At 33.2% G+C, this 23,831-nt stretch overlaps 1 protein-coding gene across 2 annotated transcripts; it reads right to left on the reverse strand.

The window, feature by feature from the left end:
- Nucleotides 1-1,090: 1,090 nt before the first annotated feature.
- On the reverse strand, nucleotides 1,091-19,019 carry LOC118043781 (stromal processing peptidase, chloroplastic). Of its 2 annotated transcripts, none has more exons than XM_035051864.2 (26): nucleotides 18,844-19,019; nucleotides 18,550-18,721; nucleotides 18,131-18,374; nucleotides 15,775-16,016; nucleotides 14,343-14,541; nucleotides 13,437-13,484; nucleotides 13,173-13,280; nucleotides 12,891-13,079; nucleotides 12,481-12,780; nucleotides 10,776-10,877; nucleotides 10,062-10,196; nucleotides 9,447-9,671; nucleotides 8,621-8,824; nucleotides 8,330-8,500; nucleotides 7,809-7,958; nucleotides 6,660-6,797; nucleotides 6,284-6,511; nucleotides 6,043-6,195; nucleotides 5,097-5,223; nucleotides 4,126-4,258; nucleotides 3,552-3,672; nucleotides 3,386-3,466; nucleotides 2,966-3,067; nucleotides 2,705-2,855; nucleotides 2,129-2,281; nucleotides 1,091-1,456 (listed from the first exon to the last, which is right to left on the reverse strand). In XM_035051864.2, exons 2-25 carry the CDS (start codon nucleotides 18,711-18,713, stop codon nucleotides 2,190-2,192), a joined length of 3,807 nt encoding a protein of 1,268 aa, XP_034907755.1. In that variant the 5' UTR covers nucleotides 18,714-18,721; nucleotides 18,844-19,019; the 3' UTR covers nucleotides 1,091-1,456; nucleotides 2,129-2,189. The 2 variants fall into 2 exon arrangements, with proteins under 2 accessions (XP_034907755.1, XP_034907747.1); XM_035051856.2 differs by having other exon boundaries at nucleotides 18,838-19,019.
- Nucleotides 19,020-23,831: the final 4,812 nt, after the last annotated feature.

The raw sequence follows: 23,831 nt of genomic DNA on the forward strand, positions 1-23,831 counted from the left end.
AAATAACTATAACTACACTTCCAGCTTATAATAGTGAATTCAAAAGAGTAGGTGTGTTGTTCTTTACATAATTAAATATAATAACTCATTGAATAAAAATTTAATTTAAATTGAGTTTTATTTCAAAAAATATGCCGTAAACTTGGTTACAATATATGTTTATATAATTGTAGTCTGAACTAGGTTTTTTTTTTTTTTTTTAAAAAAAATATTTTTTATCTATTTTTAAATAATTATGGTTTGAGAATTGACCCGTAAATCTCAACTCACGATGAGTTCTTGAACCGAGTCGACCTCCTTTGGTTTTGGATGGGGGTGAGGAGGAACTAGTAAGAGTGTGTGCGCTAATTCTTATCGTCTAGGGCTTTGCTGTGTTGTGGATTGTGTGACTCGTTTCCAGCTGGTATATGTTCTTCTGAGGGTGACGTTTTCTTTTCTGTCCAAGGAAAATAAAACCAAAAAGCAGAGCGTGAAATACATGTTCTTTTTGACGACAGGAATAAAAATAAAACAAGAATCATGTGACCTAGCTCGCTAACTTTTCAGTTAGCAGGGATGGCTAAAACCAACAAGCTTAGGTGGTATTTTGTATTCCCTAAATAAAATTTAGGATTATTTAGTTTTAAATTATTATTTTTTATGTTTTTTTTTATTATTTTGATATGTTAATATTAAAAATAAATTTTAAAAAAATATTATTTTAATAAATTTTCAAGTACAAAATAATTTAAAAAGTAACATTTATAACACCACACTAAAATAAGCCCTTAGTGTATATATGCCACCTAGGCCAATATTATATTCCTCTATTTATATATGCCACCTAGGCCAATAAATAAATTAAAACATCATTTAAAAAAATTAAAAAACAACCCTAAAAATTAACCTTCCAGTCTCAGTTGAGTTTCACCAGGTCAATTGACTTGTAAGTTGAAGTTGACCGGTCGGATCACTAGAATTTGACGAGGGAATAACCAAACTGGTTTGAGAGAACACCTGAGTTGGCCCAAACTAGGATTCGGGTTGGTGGATCAACTAGTTAACCCACCGAGCCAAGCCTGAGTTTAACAACAATTTTTGCATGAAATCATACAGTAAATAGACCCCATATCAAGTACACAAAATTGGTTAATTTACAATAGAAACAATTGGCACTGGTGTAGACTGTAAACTATAATCAATTCAAGTGGCTAATGACACCATGAACAGCATCTATACAAAGATCTGTAAACTTTTTGGTATCCCAGTGATTGAAATTGCTAGCTATCAAAATAACCCTATCAACTTGCGCAACTCCACAACTACTTTTGTTGGGCATCTAATTTGGCGTACCTGAACCACTCGATAGGCAGGCTCCACATTCTAGACCGTTCTGAAAGTCCAGGAGAGGCTTTATGGGTCAGCTCCATCAATTGTTGATCGGACCTTTAAATCAGGTAGGGAGCTGCCCACGATCCTGCAGATGATTTTACTATCCTTTTATTATACCGTGGAACTGTGAAGTTGGAAATTCTATGGCAATTTTCAGCAGCATGCTCAAACTTGAGGTGTTCAACACAGGAAGAGATATAATTAAAAAAAAAAAAAAATCATTATAAAGGAATGCAGGGTGGTACAAACCCTCCTCCCTGTCCTGATACACCTTACCCTTTCTCCCAAGCTCAGACCCCAATTAACCCGAATCCTGTGACAGACATGGATCGGAACCCTTACACCTTACATTCAACTTCGTTTGTCACTAATTCTAATATATGACCTTATATGATTAACAGAAGTAAAAACCTTGTAAGGTTTAACATAGTCTTTTATTCAAGGCAGCTGGTGATAAATTACAAAGTGGGTTGACATAAACCCACATTCTCCACACAAGGAATATCATTTTTCCGGACTCGAAAAAGAAAAGCAGAGAAAAAACATTGGTTCTTCTCTCACATTTCAACCAAGGACATACGATATATATGCATCTGCCTCGGCATGTTTGAAGGAAATTTCCGGACCTTTGAATCAAAATTATTAATTTCATTGCATGGGCCCCAGCCATATAGGGACGCAACTTGCTATATCTGTTTGCAACATGCCTTGTTGTATAAATAATTAATATAAGATTTAATGCCAATAAGAACCATACCTTCTAACGCTAACCAAAAAAGGTTTCACTGCAATCGATGATATTAAATCATCCAGGAAGATCAGGTTGTTGGTCGTGTCATTGTAGACAAACCACGTCCCACAGGTATGCCTCCCTGAAAACCATCATCTGTTTCTTCCACTTCTAATGGAGCTGCAAAGTATGAGTTAATCAAATGGGGAGAACAATTTAAGAAAAGCTCTTACATAAATGAAGCAAAAAGAGAGGACAAAAAAGAAGGAACAAAAACAAAGGAAAAAGAGACAGACGCAAGTAGTTCATAGAGAATATGCCACTAAAAATCCAAACATGAAATGGCAAAACAAGATAAGATGTTCCTTGTGCCTGATGTCCAAGAAAAATGACATGACAACTCATATATGAATTAATGTGCTATTTTAAGTAACCTTATTAATTGGCTTCTAAATCAATACAAATTTCAATTATTTCAATTCAGTTCATAAAATCAATGATCATTGCATTCTGTTTATTCTGGTTTATATTAAATCAAATACACTGTAAATAGGAGGGAACATTGGACAGGGAAATTGAATAATTTCAACTATGGTTGTTTACCATTAATCTCCTCTCCAGCTTGTGTCCCAGCAACCCCAACGCATGAATACAGAGAATCCTCATCTACTTTCAATTGTTCATATGCATGGTATATGTCCTCAATTGTGGCAGCTTCATATAGTGAAGTGAGATCTTTAATACATGAGACGTCCTGAAACCCAGAACCATAAAGAACAGGTCACATGAGGTCATATTTTGTTTCTAGTTGGAAGATGAGAGCTAAAGGATGGAAAACTAAGCTTCAAACATATTGTTTTTCACCTTTCTCGGAACAGAAGAGGCTTGCAAATGAGCAAGCAATCCAAGCCAATAGGCATTGGACTTAATCTCAGCTTCATGTCTCATTAGCAGCGTCCGTCTTGCCTGTAATTGCAAAGTGTTAAAAGGGAAACATGCTACACGTGCATCAAGACATAAGATACATGCGGATATAAAAGACAACTCTACTCCATTATGCAATTAGATATCCCCTATTAAGGAAAAGTGAAAAACAAATCCCAGCAGGGAAGTTAATTTAAGCAAAAGCTGTTATGAAGGGGGATAACAAGAACGAACTTCTAGAAAAGTTTTTCATCATTTCCATTAAACATGTATGTTTCAATGAATCCTATGTTCCGAGTATAAATGCTGTCAATCACAGAAAAACACAAACAGCATTCTAGTAGTTGAATAATATCTAACCCTGTCCAACTCTCTCTGGGCAACCTTGTTGCTATGCAACCCTCTAAGAACACTTTTGCATGCATCAACTGCTTTATGTACCTGCATGTTAATAGAACCCAAAGCTAGTGAATAAGTCAGAACTAACAGAAAATATTAGATGGAATATAGGGAAATGAACCCCCACCTTGCCTGGAGTTGATGTTACTGATACAACATACCATCCAAGCTTAAGCCTATCAAATAGGCTTAACTCAAACGATACATCATATGTCAACCCAAGAGAATCCCTAACTGTGGTAAAAAGCCTGCACAAAACAAAGAATTGCTGCATGAAAATACAACAATTCATACCTACGGTAGCTACAGATATTTTAGAGTCGAGTATGGCTGCATAATTTTCAAAACTAAAAGTTTACTGCCTCATCTGCTAGTCAAGAAGTGTTAACAAAGAGTAAAATGGACAGATCATCCATGGTACAATATTGAATTTTATTAACTTCCCAAGGTATTTTTACAGCATTAGATGGGTACACACATTTTTATTTGTTTGTCTGTTCTTAAGGTAGCAATCCTATGGAGAGGCAGTTTTGCAGAGTATGATACAACTAGACTAAATTCCCTCAGGAACATTCCAGACAAACACTAGAAACAAACAAACAATAGCACTGGTTAATGCACACATGATAGTGAATTGCTAAACTATGCAGTGATATCATATAGATGAAATGCTTTCTAAACAAGCCTGTCAGGAAAATCACCGAGAATTTATGATCTCAGCCAGTAGCCCCATTGTTATGCCAAAGAAGAGTGGATGACAGCAAAGTTTTCCTTGCATATCCTTCTGAACATCCATTCCGTCTATCTGTTGTGTTTCAGATATTGGTTGTGCATCTGCAAAGCATTGGCCAGCCGAGATTATGAGTCACACTTCAGTTTTTTGGGAACAAATAAAGTTGTTTTCCTCTTTCTATGCAGAGAAACAGTTCAGAAGTGAGCCAGACAATGTTCACAAAGGTAAACCTGAATAAATTTACATTTTCTATAACATGTCAACCAGCATCTTTTACAAGCAGACAAGACTCGACAGTATTCAATCCAAAAGAAAAGCAACATGAAAATTCAATAGACATATTGGAAACCAAACCAAGTGGTTATCCATATAATCCATGCCTTCTGAAATGAGACCCATTTCTTGCAATACTTTGAATGCTATATTAAAAATGCAGTGAATTAACTAAGACACGTATCCTATTTACAAGATTATCTGTCACGATTAATTTTGCACACAGATTTTAGAAGAGCAATTAAAAATAAAAAAGCCAGCAAATATAAGCTTAACATGGAACATGATAGAAGGGCTAAACAAAAAGGAATTTTTGCGGATATATTTTTTAGATAAGAGAAGATTGTATTAACAGCAAAACGAACTACAAAAGCTTGCTGGAGAATAAGTCGTCCTCCCAAATAATAAAGCAAAACGGATATCATTAATGAGCAGCCAAGTTCCACTGAAAATCAGCAAAGAAACTCCCTCAAAGCACCTGAAGAAAGGAATACTATCCTATCCCCATCTTTCCAGCCATACAGCTTATCCAACCATTTGCAACTAAGTTCTTCCCTTTTTTATTTTTCATTTCATTCCATTATTCCCTCACAACTCTTAAGAAATCTTACAAGAATCAAAATACACATCAAATTTATTAATTTTACTTATAGAATGAAAACTGACCAGCTGCAACCGAAAAGCCACTCATTGACTTGAACAGGTCTGTTCCATCAACAGTGAAACCCCAACGATTTGGTGCAGGACCAGCAATATATGCACATGCTCTCTCATCAGTATCCTTCAAAAACACCTGCATAAGAGCACAGACACTCTAAGCGCTCTTGTCATATAAATGCACAATGACCCAGGTTACTTCCATAAACTTCAAAAACAAAAAATCAAACTAGGAACCTGGTACGCATTAGGGCTTCATCTAATAAGCCAAACCAATTAGTACTTGCTTGTAGGGTTGGCTCAGTCACATAGATGAAATGCCCAAACTTGCTCAAGCTCAATTTGAGCTCCAACAAGCCAGCTCAAGGTCAAGGTCAAGATCAGAACACATCAACCAGCATGTTTTAATGAACAGCCTCCACAAGCACAAATTTGGAACTTAGATGTGGGCAGCTCAACCGAACTTATTTAATTCACTTGTTAATCTTCAATCAGTCATAACCTATGACTGAATCTAAATGGCAACCTAAAACATGGATACAAATTATAAATAACAATGAAAAGTTGAAGACTATAACCACTAGCAAATTAAATTACTAGACAATCTTCACCAACATAAAAGGACTCAGTTTCAATCCAACACTAAATCTCACCCTCAAAAGGACTCAGGACAACAATCACTCCAAAAACAAAATAAATTCAAGTTTAAAAAAAATAAAAATCAGAGAGCTGTCTAATGAGTAACAATGCTTGCACGGAATGGCATCCATGAGACTTGAAGTAAAGCACATGCTTGTTCGATTCAAACAAGCCGTGTTTACAAACCAGCCGAGCAGTGTTGTTAGCAAGCTCAGCTCATTGCAAGCATACTAACAATATTCTGCATGAAGATTCCTGGCATTTTAATTCTCAAATGTGAGAATTTTCAAGTAATAAAAACTGTTTTGATCCTCACTTGTTGAAACTGCAAATCAGAAGGGGATGGTCGAAACATGACAGGATTAAATTCTTGTTCCTGATCAGAATCTCTTGTTGCTCTAACTGTGCCCAGGTAATCAATAATGCAAGACTGAACCTCCTCCTCTGAGAAATCTCCAACAATACTTACCTGAAGAATGAAGACATGCACCTTTTAGATGATGAAATATCTGTTTCCAGATGTGATATGCAGGATTAACAAGCAGATAATCACACACCTCCATGTTTCCACCAACAAACTGATTCATCACTGCATCTTTTACGGATTTCAGTGTTAAATTTTGTAATGATTGTGGGGTTGGCTCAATGAAACGCTCATCCCCATTCAACATTGCTGTCATGAGCTTGTGAGCAGTTGCCCGTTCTAAGCTTTTGGGAATGGACCGGTAATATGACAAGTAGAGTTGCCTTGCTCTGTCAAATGCATCATCCAGCCAGACACTATGCTGGGATTCAGCAATTTCAGGTATCAAAATATCAGTATATGAGGTCAACAATGTGGCATCCATCAAAAGCAACCAAAAAAACCAAACAGCACCTAAAAATGACACTAAACTTTTACTGGTCAGCATATATTGGTTATTGATGGGGTACCTCAAGTACCATATGAAGTAATTCAAATGCTGCTTGCATCCCATTGTCTCGCAGAGTGAAGCGGAACTCCATACAAATAAATTCCTCAGTTGACTCCAAAGAGCAATTTATCAGGTGATTCACACAAAATAGTTCTACCTGAAGAAGCATATTGCACAGTAATAAGGGTAGAATGAACTGCTGAGAAAACTTCCCAGCACGCATAAAAAAAAATGATTGCATGCAGCTAACTTCACATAATGCAGCAGCAGTTCTAAAAAATTGGAAACCCATTATACTTAGCACACTCACGCCTGATAATTGAAGATTTTGACTATGATTTCATCTTTAGAATATTAATTTCTCAGTCCCATAATGAATTATTAAACACAAGCATATTCGTACACAGATCACATTCTATATATGTTTTTCCTCCAAAATTCTTCATGTTTCATTAAGTATTTAACTGCAATAAATCCTAGTCTGCAAATGATTCCTTATCAAAGCTAATTTACTGATAAAAAAACTTCAAAAGATCTGCTCCGTAAAAAAAGCGTATATATGCAACATGAAATCATATCTGAAGAAAAATGTCACCTAAAATTCAGACAATTTATTTATTTGTCTGTTTTCATGGCTTTGATAATATTCTTGACAAGTCTATCTAAACTGCTGCTTAGTTTCACTATGTTTTGAGATCTCTCTTTATTGCTGTCCATAACTCATACAGCCTCATCCTGGTTTCAATTTTTTTTTCTTTGATTTAAATATATAGGAGAATTTGCCACAACAAAGGTCCGTGTTCAATTCTCAAGTGCGCGCTCTCCATTAAAAACCATAAAGGGTAGGAGTGTCTCCAAATTCTCCCTTCCAAGACTGTAATCTAATAGGACCATAACTGTGTACTTTCCTTTAGCAAAAAGATTATCCAAGGTTTCCTCATCTAAACAGCCAGCCTGCACTACCATTTAAACTGATTTTTTTATGGCAGATCTTTCAGATAAAAATTGAAAATTTTAATAAGACAAAATAGAGGACAAGCACTGCTAGTAAAAATGATACTGATGACTTCCTTTTGATATTCATTTCATAATCAATAGTCTAACCCACACAATGAACTTTCTAATATTTAATTTTAAAAAGAAACATAATATATAGTACTAGACTTACCTGCTCTCTCGAAAAGCTGCCAACACGGCCACCCTCACTGAGAGTTCGAACACCCACAACAACAGCTCCTTTAGACTCGGAACTTTCAGCTGCTCGGCCCCCACCCACAATAAGCCGCATGACACCTCCCCGGGATTCACTTTTGGATATCTGTACACAGCGTGGGATTAAACTAAAATTGAAATAGATGGTGATATATTAAGCATATTCCCAATATGTATCTATCAAGTTTTTTATTACCATCCAGATGCAAAAAATGAGGATGAAAGATGGAACAGACAAGAAGTATTGTTTTGCTTTGAAGTGAAGATTAAAACCAAAATGCAACATGTCTTCATAAATAAATACCGCAAGCACTGTTACACTACAGTAACAGATTGTTATTAGAGATCACCTATATATATATATAATTGAGTGGAATTGCAAACATGAAAGGAATCTAAATTCAATGGCATATTAAACAACATCAAAACATCAGTAAAATGAAGTGACCAGCTGAATTAAAACATGCATAAGGATACCTTGTAATTTACAGCAATTCCATTTGAAAGACGACACTGAGTGATGCCTGTTTCTTGGTCATGCAATTTTGTATACCCTGCATCTGGAAGTAAGGGAACAAAGGATGGCCTACGTTCTAACCTTAACTCCTGTAACCGTGTTGAAGATATCAATTCTTTTGGCACTTCAAGCTGCACATAGAATCAAATAAATGAACTTGTCAATGAAGTTTATTTCAATAACTGGCTGTTTATATATAAACCAAAAAAAGAAGTAAAAAGAACAAAGCATGCTAAGTTCCATGTGGAAACCTCTGGCTCGGCCTCAATTGCTTCCTCCAATCCTGATTTTATGGCAGCTGTAATCTCACTTGAGGATATCTTGAACTCGGTTTCACCCAATCCATCAATATGCACTTTTGTAGGAACACATGCAACGATTGCTGCAGGAATGGGTGCAGTAGGTTTTCCAAAATCAGAGATAAATTCTAATAACTTGGCACCAATAGAATTGACCTATGAGAGAGAGAGAGGGGGGGGGGAGTTAAAATAACTAGAAAAAGTCATGAAAAATAATAATTTCACAAACAAAAGAGTGAATATACAAAGGAACCTCAAAATCCTCATTCTCAACTTCAAAAACTTCAGAAAGCACACCAGGCTATGCAAAAAAGCATTACATTCACAAAGCATCTACTACCGAAGGCAAATATATCACAATAATAACCATGAATATTTCCAATAAAACCTCATCAACAAACAAATTAAAGTTAAGAGACAAGAAATCAAGGCATTAGATAAATGTTAATGGCAAGATTTGTGAAGCATCAAAACCGTTAGAAAAATTAAGTATCTTCTAGAATATAGTATTTTGGCACAATACTAACTATGGCTCCATATTAGTCTCTATACTAATAATAGCATGGCAGTTCTAAAGCAAGTTCAGGCTATATACTGAAACGTAAGGGGAAAAAAAGGTGTGACAGTAAGAGTCAAAATCAAAATATAAGCACACATGACAATGATGAAGTTGTGACTTCCTGGATTACTAGCACACACGTTACATAATTTCATTTTACAGGGATAAGAGTGTGCACAACAGGCAATAATAGTTAGGGCCACTATGGGAAAAATTTACTTCTTCAAGTGTGACCATTCCAGCAACAGCAAACAAACTCTCATGTCCTTGTCTCTGATCCATCACAGTATGGCCAAGAGCATCACTCTCCATGATAAATTCCAAATTATCAACAGATGATACATTATCAATCATAGCTGCCAGATGTTCGCTATCTTTTAAAAGTGCATCCATATAGCGAGTTAATTCACTCTTTGTGACACCAAATTCTTTAAGCCTTCGAACCTGCATCAAACAAAATCTATAAAATATTTTAACCAGGAAAAGATGAGAAAAGGAAGATCTAAATTTGATTGAGCAAAGTTGGTAGCAGCATCAATAAGATTCAATGCTTTCTGTCTCCAGAATTTTTGCCAAAAAAACGCAAATAGATGCATGGCCCACTGAAGACTACTATTAATAGTTGCAACTGCTAATGTAATCTTATTAAACAAAAAACCATGCCCTCTTCTACAGTTAGCAAATAAGGGAATAACAACATGAAGAAAAAAAAAGAGCTTGTTATCTGATAATAATTCCAACCTGAATGAAAATAGCAACGAAAAAATTGATGCAATGGAATTGCATTAACAGTAGCAATGAGAGTGAAGACAGTAAGAACAGAAAAGTACAAACCTCCTGAACAGCAACTTTAATTGCATTTTGCCAATTCTTGGGTTCTGCAGTCACTGTAAGAGTTGTGACAGTGCATCCTTCCCTTCCAGAATCACTATGATCCAATTCAACTGAAGTGAATGGTGGATTTGAACTCTGAAAATTTTAACAAATTAACAAAAATTTTGGGAGGGCTAATGAAACTAAGAGATATGGACCTACACCTACAGAAATCAATACAATATAGACAAATTTCCAGCTTCCATCATTTTTTTTACCAGCAGTCTGCAAAATTACTATATGTTTGAGTTCAAATCTTAATTGTTAAATTTGCACCGACTTTCATCCTGACAATTTTCCAGCTTCCATAATTTTTTTACCAGCAGTCTGCAGAATTACTATATGTTTGAGTTAAATCTTAATTGTTAAATTTGCATTGACTTTCATCCTGCTCATTGAAACAAAAGCATAGCTAAATTCATGATCGATAGTCAGAAGAAACCTTAAGCATTTGTCAGCAATAAAACCATCATCATTCATAATCTATGTTTACTAAAAGGCAATTCCCAAACAAACACGAATGTAAAGCAACAGAACAAATTAAAATTGATATACAAGGAAAAAACAATTAGAGACCAGCCCAATCACAGGTTAAATGGTGACCAATAGGAAAGCAAAGGAAAGAAACAAGTGCGGCAAAAGGCTCAAACTATATATAACATGACCAGCAGAAACCTTGTATCTTGTATTAATTCGGAAGTGCAGTGCAGATAGAAATATTCTCTTCATCAAAACACTACACAAGTCACCATACGTTTGGACCTTGCTCACTGGAATCTGCAGCAAAACCCAGAGCATGATGTCAATCCCAAACCCGAATAAAGGGGCAAAAAAAACAATGAATCAAAACCACTTTCCAAAGGCTAGTATTTCTGCATGTTGAACATTGAATACTAGTCCCAAAGGGAGAAACATATAAGCAAAGTTTTCTACATGCTGGTAAAAACCTTCATGTTTTTATGTTTATGTGAATGGAAAAGTGTTCTTCAAAGAGGTGTGCCATGAAAAGTGGCTAATGGGTACAGAATCAACAGCATGGGAAGGCGAGATTATTAGTAACCAGTTGATTTTCTTTCCTTTGACTAAGATGTAAAATGATATTCTCCTTTCAAACAGCATTACAAAGACTTGCTTCTATATATCATGCATCAGATTGAAATATGACATATATGAATGAATAGAATCTTGAATCCATGTCCTCTGTGGGGAGTTGACAGGCAGTTATCTATAATAACACTAAATCCAAGACGCACTTTATTAGTGCCAATGCTTCACAGTCTCACCATTCTAAAGTATGAAATAAAAAATAATTGGCATAGCACAACAATAATGCATGTAAACTTGGGTTATTGAAGGGTGTTAACAAACATCAAGAGACCAATTCAGAGAGAGAGACACAATTTATTACTGGAACAAACTCGTGAAACACACTTAGGTGGTAAAACACTGGAAAAAAATAATTCCAAAGATCATATATCATTTGGTTTGGAAAATTTTATTCATGTTCATAATAAACTTTGTTCTTTGTAGGTCATCAATTCTTCGTTGGGATAAGCAATGGTCTTCTTAATTTTTACAATACCCAGCTTGAAATCAAAAGCAAGAAACAAAATGCAAAAATGATTCCCATAATAATCAATTTGCACCGACTTTGGTATAATTTGTTGCTCATGAGTTGACTTAAAATGGCCTGTTGCAGAATTCAGAAGATAAACTTTATTTTGTTTCTATTCTATCAGAAGTAACAAGGAAATTTTTATTTCAGCTCAACTGCCATTTTGTAGAATTGAATTCATTCCTTCAAACAAGTTCCAAATGGAAAGTAGGGGGAAAACTATCACAAACTGCAGGGGGCAGAACATATGGAGACTCCGACACAACACTAAAATTTTTTTTAAAAAAAAACACCCAAAAAATCTAGAAATCAAGTGGAACTAAGATTCAACTTAACAAGCGGAACCATAAAACTTTAAATCAAAGCATGCAGTTGAACAAGTTTCTGAGATGATAAATAATTGATCTAGTCATAGCACTGTCTCAAGTAACGCGTTGAGACAATGCAAAGGAAGTCCTTCCTAAACAGAAACACCACTCGATGGCTTCACTTTCTGCCAAAATTCCCTTTCCAAGTAGCAAGAATCCCAACAACTCTTAATTTTACTGTTTTTCATCACAACTTGCACATGAAGGTGGAAACAGTGATGCAGATAAAATGATGCTTTTTACTGAATTTGCTCTGAAGTTAGAATGCGGTGAGATACACACAATAGGAATCATCACCCCATGAAGTAGGAGGATAAAACAAAACAAGAGCATCTGCAAAAGAACCAGCACACAGCAAAATGCTGCAAAACATGATCGCTACTCTTGTTGTCCATACCTTGCAGAACATATTAATTGAGAAATTCTGAAGAAACTCATGCTGAAATATCTGTGGTGGCTTCAAATTTGCATTGCTTCCAGGGAGAGACCAATAATGCTCAACAGGAGGACGAACTGCATGCCTTTCCCTTTTAATGATTTTGGATTGGTTTAGAGAACTAGATGACTTTTCACGAGATGAACTTCCAGGGAGCCCAACTGAGACCTTAGGAGCAAGAAAACTAGCCATTGCACCAAATGCACTTGGAGAAGGAGCAGAAACTGTCTTGTTTTCCAGGCCAGTTTGTCCAAAGACATTCTGCACATCAAGAAGTAATTATAATCCTTGTTTCAAGATAGATACACAAGTTACTAATCCAGACACTGATTAATTGCTACAAATTACGATCAACAAGTTTTTGGGCATACTTCAATTTGGTGAACTGTCTTTGAAATGTTATCAATGTCACCAACAATGTATAGAGTTGCATTTGCTGGGAAGTACCAACGCTCATGGAATTTCCTAATTTTCTCTGCATCCCACTTCTTAATCTGCTCTTCCAATCCTATTGGGAACCTTTTGCTCAGCTTGTTTTCTGAATGTAGATGTTGTAACAACTACATTCAAAAGAAAATCATCAAACATTGATATTAAACATAAATATTCAAACATTAACTAGTTTCAATTTATAAGCAACACTGAGTCTGTACCTGGCAGTCAACACGATATTCTATAGTATTCATCATCTGTAGTTCTGAAAGTATAGCACGCCTTTCCTTTTCAACTCGAGAAGCAAGGAAGCTCGGGTGGAAAGCTATCTGTTCAATGAAATGGATACATTAAATAAGACACTGTAATTGTCAAATCTTTACTCTGCATGCCATCATCCTAGCAAACATTTGTCTTCTTGATAAAAATAAAATTCCAAACTAAGGGAAGCATCTCAAAAACAAGAGCAATTCCTTTATATGTACCTCATTCAAGGCATCCAGCACAGAGGGGAGTAGATCTCCATCAGCATCCTGGCAAGCACCATTTGCCATCAATAAATACCACATGGTGGAATTTAATCAAAAAGTATTGGAGCAAGAAGCAAGAAAAAGATAGCAAGACATAGAGATAAGGTAGTTTATAATGCAAGCATTCAATTACAATAGGCAAGCATGGAGACACAATATTGCAAGACACACTAATGTATCTCCCTAATTCTCTCAACATGTCACGCAGATACTCATTCTATAGTATCATATGTCTACCATATTGGGTACAGATAACAATCAGCAACTCCACCAAAATTCAAATGTACTATCCTTCCATCAAGGTATAAAACATACTAACAAGCAACTTAGTTTGAATCAGATGAAGCACATCTACAAATGCACACAAACACACAAGTTTGTGCTATTAATTAAAATATCTGCTATTAAACACAACAATTATATAGTCTAATGCATATGTATATTCCTTAATTTGTAGTTATAATCCTTGCATTGTAGAGTTAACAGTCTTTTGCTGATATATAAGATATCAACTATATTATAAATTGGCAATCATAATCCATGCTTTTAAGTGTTTAAATACTACCTTTTTTTTTTTGGTTCACTATAAAAGAACATTGAATATTTAGATGGCTTTTATTTTTTTATATTTCTCCATCATGGCATAGAATTATTTATCTTCAAACAATACTTTCTTGAACGCATCAAAAGTTACCAAAGAGCTGCAAAGAAAAAACCAGATCAAAAGAATATCACAATAAAAGCACACAACAGAGTGAAAGGAAACAGTTGGAGCTTAAAAAGGTGTTAAGAACACAACAATCAAAACCATTAAATTAAATCAATTGTTAGTGTAGGAAAAGATTGAGAAAAGTGACAAACCTTTGTACAAGTTGGTGAATGAATGTGGAACACTGTATGGTGGAAATCAGTGTAAGCATTAGATCGGGCCCCTGTTCCAAGAAGTTTCTCACGTTTCTTACTTCCAAGGAATGCAACATGTTCAATCATATGTGCAATTCCTTGCTCATCATCTTCCTCGTCTATTGATCCTACATGAACTTCCATGTGCGCCTCAAACCTAAAAAATTGAAAGCTAGTTTTGTATATGAGAGAAGAAATGGTGAGTTTTGACCACACCAATTACCACCATCGAATTAAAACCCTTAACCACGGATGGTATCCTGTCTTTCCAAATACCACTGACTAGATGAAATGAGATATTTTAGGGTATTGCATAAATGGGAGTTAAAGAATTAAAAGAAAAGATTTCAGGGCCCTCTAGATTTTGAGTAGAAAAATAAAGCAAATATGATTTTGAAAATCCCACAACTATAGATCTGTTGCGAGAGAAGAATTTAACATTCAGTAATAAGTTCTAATATCATTTGGTGAGCTAAAGAGAAATTCATTGGATTGATTTAGTATCATAACCATGCAACTACTATATTCTTCAGCATGGTCATGAATTCAATTTACTTTAACTTACACCTAGTTCAACACATTTCATGATAAATGGAATTGGCCTCTAATATGTCTCCCCTTCATAATGTTAGCTTTGCTCTTGTGAAATATGAAGTTAATGTATTGTCATAATGGAAGCTTTTGTTGGATGTGCTAACATATTTCAAATTTGTAATCCATTAGACTTCCATAAGTAAAGCACCAAATGCTAGTTACATCTAACTTGCAAGAAAGGTTCAAACAATACGTTAGTTGTCAGCATCATGTGCTATAGAAGAATGAACTTATGAACATATGGAGAATTTAAGACAAGCATCTATAGTCAAGAATACATGGAGCAACCCAATTCCTCAAAGAGTAGAAGTCTAGGAAATTGCTTATTAAATTTTGAAAATAACCTTTCAATATCACATTGGTGGATGATTATTTCATAATTAATGTTAATGGATGGGTTATATATATACATATATAAGGATGCTTATTGTTCAATGATCTGAGGAAGAGCACTTAGTTTCTTTATTTGTTATGAATTGTTATTGTAGTTTATCTTTTCCTCATTAATTGAAGAGTTTAACCCCGAATGATGCCCCAAAAGTCACCTTCAGGTCCTCTCACACATCATTTGACAAGGACATGTGGTAATAAAATGTACGGGGATGTATGTAATGATATTTCAGGCATTTACAAGAAGTAAATATAACTTTTTTGAATGAACCATAGAACAAGCATCTAGCTCCTATCATGCGGTAGCTATCTTATATAATAACCATAAGATTTTAGAATTCTTAAAGTGGCATGCCCTGGAAACATGATGAAGAACATAAGTCACACAGTAGTGCATGAACTATACCTGTTTGGTGGAACTTTATTTGGTAGAATCAGATAACAGAGTCCATTTTTCAGTTGTCCTCTGTGCAACTTTGGGTGACATGGAAGTTCAGAATTCAAAAACTCAAGTAGTCTTGCTCTTTCTAATTTAGAATCTAATAAATGGGAATCTTGTCTCTCAACAATACCATCTGGGCAGGCTATACTTGCTGCATGTGGCTCATTTGGACCCATTGATGCACATGGGACATGAACATGCTTTGCCTGGAAATTATGCAGACAACAATCAGCAATCTAGAAAAATATGCATACATCATATGCATGAAAAGACTACAATAAGTTAAGCAATTATCTGAGGAGGCAAGCGAAGAAATTGGTATACACTGGAATTGAACAGACATTGGAACGAACACAATTAGGGATAACAGTCATGCAATTTTCATAAATAAGGAAATACTCTTCAGATATGGTCATTAATTAATCCCTGATCATAGTGAACGCACTAGTAACGGTAAGAGTACCAAACAAATCCAGAAAACCCATGCTTAAGCTCCACTTGAGTAGGCAAAAGCTTATGATTGTTGGATCGGAGCTGATCTAAAGAACAATTAAGGCAAGCTCAACCTTGGCATGAACTCCAAATAAATTTGTAGGAATCCAAACCAGCTCTAATTACTTACCTTTCTTCTCTATTCTTTTTCTTTTCTTTCTTTCTTTCCCTTTTTTTTTTTAGATTAATCTGTAAATGCTCATCAATTAACTTATGCACATGTCATTGAATTCTAGAAGATATCACATAGAAGAACCACTGAACCAAATGCTTGATGCAAGATTAACCTTCTTTTCATTCCTTTTGTCCTCAGAACTAATGCAAAGCGAACCTTGAACATGCAAAGAGTGCAAGGAGTGTGCTCCATATCCAGAGTGCTCAGAAATACAATGAGAGCAATGGAATACTTAGGATTTGTATTGAATAACAGATAGCTTATTGGCAAGCTTAGCCTATTGTAAGAACAGGAAAGGTGGTAAGAATTTGACATGTACAGATTCTATGGTGGTTTTTCTTCTTTCTATTGCCACTTTGGATTATTTGTAGTAGGAAGGAGGTTCATTAATCTCTCTCCGCTGCTTCCATCCGAGATTCTTAATTCTTCATGTCTAGCATTTTGACCAGGTTGTTTATGTCAAAGCAGCTCTTTCACTGCCCTTTTTTGATGTGTTGATGTTCTACATGATCCATAGCCTTTCCTTCATGCTCTAAACCAGTATTTCACTGAGCTTCCAGAAATTCAAAACTAATTTAGGCCCTTTTACAGCGCACATAGTGTCCACCATTCCCTAAGTTTATGGTGCAATGGAGTGTAAACATGTCATAGTATCACTACCGACACCTTCAAAAAAAAATTGTTGTTGTTTTCTTTTTCAAGGATGTTGTGTTGAGGCAAGGAAGTCACTAAAGGTTATTCAGTTTTTGCAGCTTTGACACTTTAAGAGCACAAGTTTAAGATTTCTCCAACCAGGAGAGAACAATGCAGTTGAAAAAAACAGAGAGAGGCAGAATTCCTATATTCTTATGTGATTTTCAAATAGAGCGGTATTTTTGAAATTTCCAAATCTGATGGATTTTCGGAGTTTAGGTTTTACTTTATAAGTCCTAAAAATTTTGTTTCAATTTTGCTACACTAATTATGATTTTAGGAATTGTTATTTTTCTTATTCAGAAGTTCACACCCTTAAAAGAGTGGGAGAATTTGGAACTCTATATAAAGCTATTAGATATGTAATATTTCAATATGGAGAAAAAGAATTATGAATAAAACTTCCAACAATTTATGCTTCCATGATTGTGAGATTTCTAAGAATCCTAGCTATGATGCTTAGGTTTTTCTCTTTGTAGGTGCAAATCCAGGAAAACCTAAGAGAGCAAAGCTAGTAGCCCTTTATAATTATATTCATTCCCAAACCCTAAAATCCCCAATTGTCCGAGCCTAAACCACCATAGAAAACGAGGACAGAAATCTCAAATGCATCCTGCATCATAGAAAACACGAGATTTGAAAACATTCTGTTCTCAAAAAAACAATTCTAAGCCTCTCTTTATTGAGACAACTGGTGGGGATATAACAGCATTTTGGCTTATTTTTGTGCCATTCTGGGATCTTTTAATGATTCACAGTAACCGATAATCAATAGAACTAAAGAGCTTTATTTGTCCAGTTAATAAACACACTTCATTTCTGTGATCGTGTTATCGCCTCCTTTTTAATATAATCTTCTTCTTCCATCTAAAAGGGGAAAGGGGGCGCGGGATAACATTTTGACACCTCAAAACAGAACAGATGGTCATCAAAAGTAGGAAGCAGGAGATATGTACTTACAGAAGCAGCATCGAATGAATGGCCAGACCAACGAAAAGTAGACTTATCAATAAAGGCTCTCGGTATAGATCTCTTGATGCTATAGCGGCTTCTACGGCGGTTAAGGGAGCAAGACAGGCACTTAAATTGTTCTGGAAAAGATGCCTCAACCACTCTCTCACCAAGGAACGAACTACAATGTTTCCAAGCATTATTCTTCTTTCTACTAGTACCTGATCTACCGGCAGCAATCTCATGTTTCCACCTTCAAAAAAAAAAAAAAACTATACTTGAGCAAACAGAACAATCATGTTCATAGCCAGCAAGAGAAGCAAGTGAAAGCATAAATTTCATCAATTCATCATCAAAAACCCTCAAAATTGTACAACTTGTAAAATCTGAACTACACAGAACAGTTCAAGTTCCAGAAATGCGATTACCTTTTGGAGGAAATGTAATGACAAGATTGATGATGGCTGGCTTGGAATCGAATCAAAGGGGAACGGATTAGGTTTATCCGGTTCTTCCTTGAGAAAGTATCATCTGTACGGATTTGAGGCAAGCTCGTCATCAACACAGAACTTGAGGCAGCTGTACTCGCCATGACCAAACCTATAGAAGAAGAAGGAGAAGACGTTACAGGATACGCAAGTAAAACAACAGTTAACAAAATGGAGTATCCATAGAAGAAAGCTGAAGCAGCTAGAAGAAGAAGAAGAAGACGTTACAGATACCGTATGCTGCCGCCTGAGGAGAATTGATTGATTGATAGGCCTTTCTCTTGCTATCCTTCTCTTCGTCTCTGCTTAAGATTTTTTTTCCCTCCGGGTGGGCTGGGGTGTTCTGTGTCTTTCTAGAGCATGGCTCTGGCTCGTTAGTGTGTGTGTGTGTTATTTGTGACGGGTGGCTCGCTTCTTTTCCAGGCAAGAGATTTTGGAGTTTAGACCGTTTGAAGATATTTGGCAACGTGGTTTAATCGTCTTTTTGAAAAAACAAAATTTAATTAATTTTTATTATTATTATTGTTTTGACATAATAATATTAAATAAAAAATATTTTAACAAATGATATTTATTATATTCTCAAACAATGACAGCTTGAACGAGGGTGAGTAAATTAAATAATTAATTGAATTATTCAAATTATTTTGTAAAAATTGATTTCAAATTGATTAAATTAATTGGGTTGAATAAGTTTTTTATTTTTTAAAAATAATTTCAGTTAGAAAATTCAAAAAAATAATTTTATTTCATTCGGTTTTAATTTGAAAAATAAAAAAATCAAATTAAATAAAAAAACACTCATTATAAATTAAAAACTTATTAAGTTAAAATTGATTAAACATAGCATAACTAAAAATCCCATAAATTAAATTAGATTTATTGTAAAATATACTAAAACGGATCAGTGTTTTACTGTGGACTGCACTGTGCAGTCCACAGTAAAACACTGATCCCTGCTGTTTTCCCGTTTTTTTTTTTTTTTTTTTAAACTTTTACTTTTACTTTTTGCTCTTTTTTTTTTTAAGTCTTTTTTTTAATTGAGCTGTCTTTTTTTTTCGTTTTTTTTTTTTTACTTTTTTCTTTTTGTTTTTTTTCTTCATTTTTTCTTTGTTTTTGTTTAATGGATATTTTTTTAAAAAAAAATTGTTAATGTTAAAATGTTTTGTATCTCAAACTTTTATAACACGCATTCCCGGTTTAACGGGTCAACCCAGATTTTTTTTCTGGTTACATAGGTTAACCAAATTAATTATGGGTTAACCCGTTAATTTTTTTTCTATGTAGTTATCAAATTTTCATGACGCGAATCCCTATTTTGACGAGTTAACTTGGTTTGAGGGTTAACCCAATTAATTTAGATTTTTTTTTTACTTTTTGCTTTTCTTTTTCTTCATTTTTTTTAATGGATATTTTAAAAATAAATTTTTTTTTATTAATGTTAAATTTTTTTCTATCTCAAACTTTTATAACACGCATTCCAGGTTTAATGGGTTAACTCAGATTTTTTTTTTGGGTTTTTTTTTAATTAATTTTTTCATTTCCACAGTAAAACACTGATTCCTAAGGCGGTTTTTTTTTTAAATTGTCTTAGTTTTTTTAGCTGTTTTTTTTTTATGTTTTTTGGGATTTTTTTTTGCTTCTTCCTTTGTTTTTTTTTTTAACAAATATTTTTCGTTTAATTTAGTTTATTAATGTTTAATTTTTTTATTTAGTTGTCAGACTTTCATGACATGTTTACCGGATTTAACGGGTTAACTTGGTTTGACAAGTTAAAATAGATTTTTTTTTTTTGCTTTTTATTCTTTTTATTAATTTTTTTCGTTTAGTTTAGTTTGTTAATGTTAAATTTCTTTCTATTTAGTTATTAGACTTTCATGATACATATCCCGAGTTTCACAGGTTAACCTGGTTTCAAGGGTGAACTCAGTTAATTCCGGGTTGACCCGTTAAATTTTTTTATTATTATTTTCATAAATTTGTTTGTTTAATTTAGTTTGTTAATGTTAATTTTTTTTATTTAGTTATCAGACTTTCATGACACAGATCCTGGGTTTAACGGGGTAGCATGGTTTGACGAGGTAACCCAGATTTTTTTTCTTTTTAATTAATTTTTTTTTGTTTAGTTTAGTTTGTTAATGTTCACTTTTTTTTTATTTAGTTACCAGACATTCATGACACGGATCCCGGGTTTAACGGGTTAACTTGGTTTGACGAGTTAACCTGAATTTTTTTTTTAATTTTTTTTTGTTTCGTTTAGTTTGTTAATGTTAAATTTCTTTCTATTTAGTATTTTTTCCTTCTTAGAGGTTTTTTTTCTTTTATTTTTTATTTTTAATTAATTTAGTTTATTAATATTAAATTTTTTCTAAGTAGTTTTTGGCTGATGCCTTTAGTTTTTTTTTTATGCCTTTAACTGTGGACTGCATAGTGCAGTTCACAGTGAAAAGGCTGATGCTTTTTGTTTTTTTTTTTAATTAATTTTTTTCATTTAATTTAAATTATTAATGTTAATTTTTTTTTCTATTTAGTTATCAAACTTTCATTACATGGATTCCGGGTTTGATAGGTTAACCTGGTTTGACGAGTTAGCTCAGTTAATTCTAGGTTAACCCATTATTATTTTTTTTTAATTATCAAATTTTCATGATGCGAATTCAAGGTATGACGGGTTAACCTGGTTTGAAGGGTTAACCCAATTAATTCATTTTTTTTTCTTTTTTTTCATTAGTTTTTTTCTTCCTGTTGGTTTTTTTTTTTTAATTAATCTATTTAATTATCACACTTTTATGACACGACCTTGCAGCCAGACCCACGTCCAATGTTATTGGATCTGATATTGTAGTCCAGACACTTTTATGCTAAGAGTTAACCCAAGTTTAATGTTATTATTAATATTATAAACATTACTCTTGAATCAGGTGATGCAACCAAAACTGAGACTTTTGGGTATAACTTTACAAAAAAATCTAACACTTTTAGATCTTGGTTATTTTTAAAATGAAAAAAATAATTGACCCGCGGCATCGCGCGGGGCATGTAACTAGTTCTATTCTAAAACTAAACTAATAGATTTGGTCCACTTTTGGTTTGGCTAAAAAATAAATTAAAAAATTAAAAAACAATTTGGTTTGTTTTGTTTTTTTAAATGTTGTTTTTTAAAGTTTTTTAACTTAAAAATATATTAAAATAATATTTTTATTTTAAAAATTTTATTTTTAGCATCAAAACAATAAAAAAAACTCAAAAAAAAATTTTAAAAATAATTTTTTTAAAAAAAAACAGTTAAACTACAAAAATAAACACAGCCTTAAATCTCACTTTGAATGCATTTATTGTTATACCATGTTCCTTTTTTTTTTTTTTCACCTCAAGTCATTTTTCATTGTCATTTTGTAAACTTCTCACTCTATCTATTTTTTTAATCAAAATTTATTTAAAAAATTATGTTTTTGAAATTTTATTTTTTTATTTGATTCAGATTTCGTATTTTCAGTTCTCATAATTTTAAATTCGAAAGTTGAATTTTAGTGTGCATGTCTATTTGATTTTTGGTTAGATTTTCTTCCCTTTTTATGTTATAAATAATTAAACTTTAATATTAATTAAGTAGAAGTTTGTGTCTCGCTACCATATGATTCTCGACAGGATCCCCAGGGAAAAACAATCATCAATCGAACCCAACATCAAACAAATATTATCCAATTAAATCTCACTGTTAAATTCATGACAAAACCGACTAATTTTAAGAGTATGTTTGGGAAAGTGATAGTAGTTAATTTTTAAAGTGTTTTTTATTTTAAAATATATTAAAATAAATTATTTATTTATTTTTTAAAAAAAATTATTTTTAATATCAGCACATTAAAATGATTTGAAAACATCAAAAAATATTAATTTAATGTAAAAAAACAAATAAAAATTTTAATTTTTTTAAAAATACTTCAAAAATATAATATCAAATATACCCACAAATATTTGTCCATGATAATAATAAAGGTATAAATTATAAAGCGAGGGTTTATTCAGTAATGCTCAATAAATAGGAAACCCAATCAGGAATATTTTTTGTTTAGTAACCAAATTTGAGAATTTGAGGATAATAATACCATCCCCCCTCTTTGTCAATAAATATTCTAAGATTATATTATAATTATAAATAAAACTAGGGAATTAGGGTGGATTCATTTACCCCTTAAATTAAAAGGATACTCCAGTGAAGTTTAGCAAGATACAAGACATTGTGAATTGCATGGTAGAAACATTATATATGAAAGTTCATTTTGATCCTTGAAGTTTTGACTTCTATATTTTCCTGGCCCTTATAGTTTTTCATTTTTTATATTTAAGCTCTCGAACTTCATTTTTATCATATTTAATGATTTTGAGAGAGGAGAGAGAAGCTATAGGAAAAGGTAGAGAAAAAAAAAATTGATAAACCACGTTTCAATCATAAAAAAGATAGTTTTAATATTAATAAATTCCTCCTGTAAATAAAAGTTCAAATATAATAATTTTACTACTCGGCCATGTCTAAAAATATAGATAATGTTTTTTATTTGGCTTGAATTTTTATTTTCAGAGTGATTATAAATTATTGCTGGCTGGAAATAGGGTGGTTGAGGATTTGTATGATGTTTTTGGACGTTTTAAAATAAGAAAAAAAATTCGAAATGAGATCTTGGAATTCAAAAACTTGGCCCGAATAATTTGACCACAGAAGCGCTCAAGAATTATTGCATTAGACAACAACAATAATTTATTGGATGATTATTTTTTATTCAGTTCAGTTTTTATTAAAAAAATAATTAAATTTAAATTTAAAAAATAAAATCGAAACCAGTTTAAAACCGACCAGTTTCAGTTCCAATTCGATTTTTTAAGACAAAACTGGTTTGACTCGGTTTTTTCAGTTTAGCTTGGTTTTTTTTATTTCAGACTTATAAAATCAAACTAGTTGGTTTTTTCAAAATTTTAATCGGTTTTTTTTCACGGTTCGGTTATTTTTTTCTAGTTTTTTTTTGTTTAATCGATTTTTCAGTTTTTTTGCTATCCCCTAATCAGGGGCGGAGCCAGGAATTTTTCTTATCCTGGGCTATAATATAAATACATAAATTATTTTTTAAGATTAATCATTCACTCGAATATATAAATTTATCAAATTAACAATAAAGTTTTAATTCAAATACATAACATAAAATATATAAAAAATAAAATTTAAA

This window comes from Populus alba, chromosome 2 (genome assembly GCF_005239225.2).
Source record: "Populus alba chromosome 2, ASM523922v2, whole genome shotgun sequence".
Classification (NCBI taxonomy): domain Eukaryota; kingdom Viridiplantae; phylum Streptophyta; class Magnoliopsida; order Malpighiales; family Salicaceae; genus Populus; species Populus alba.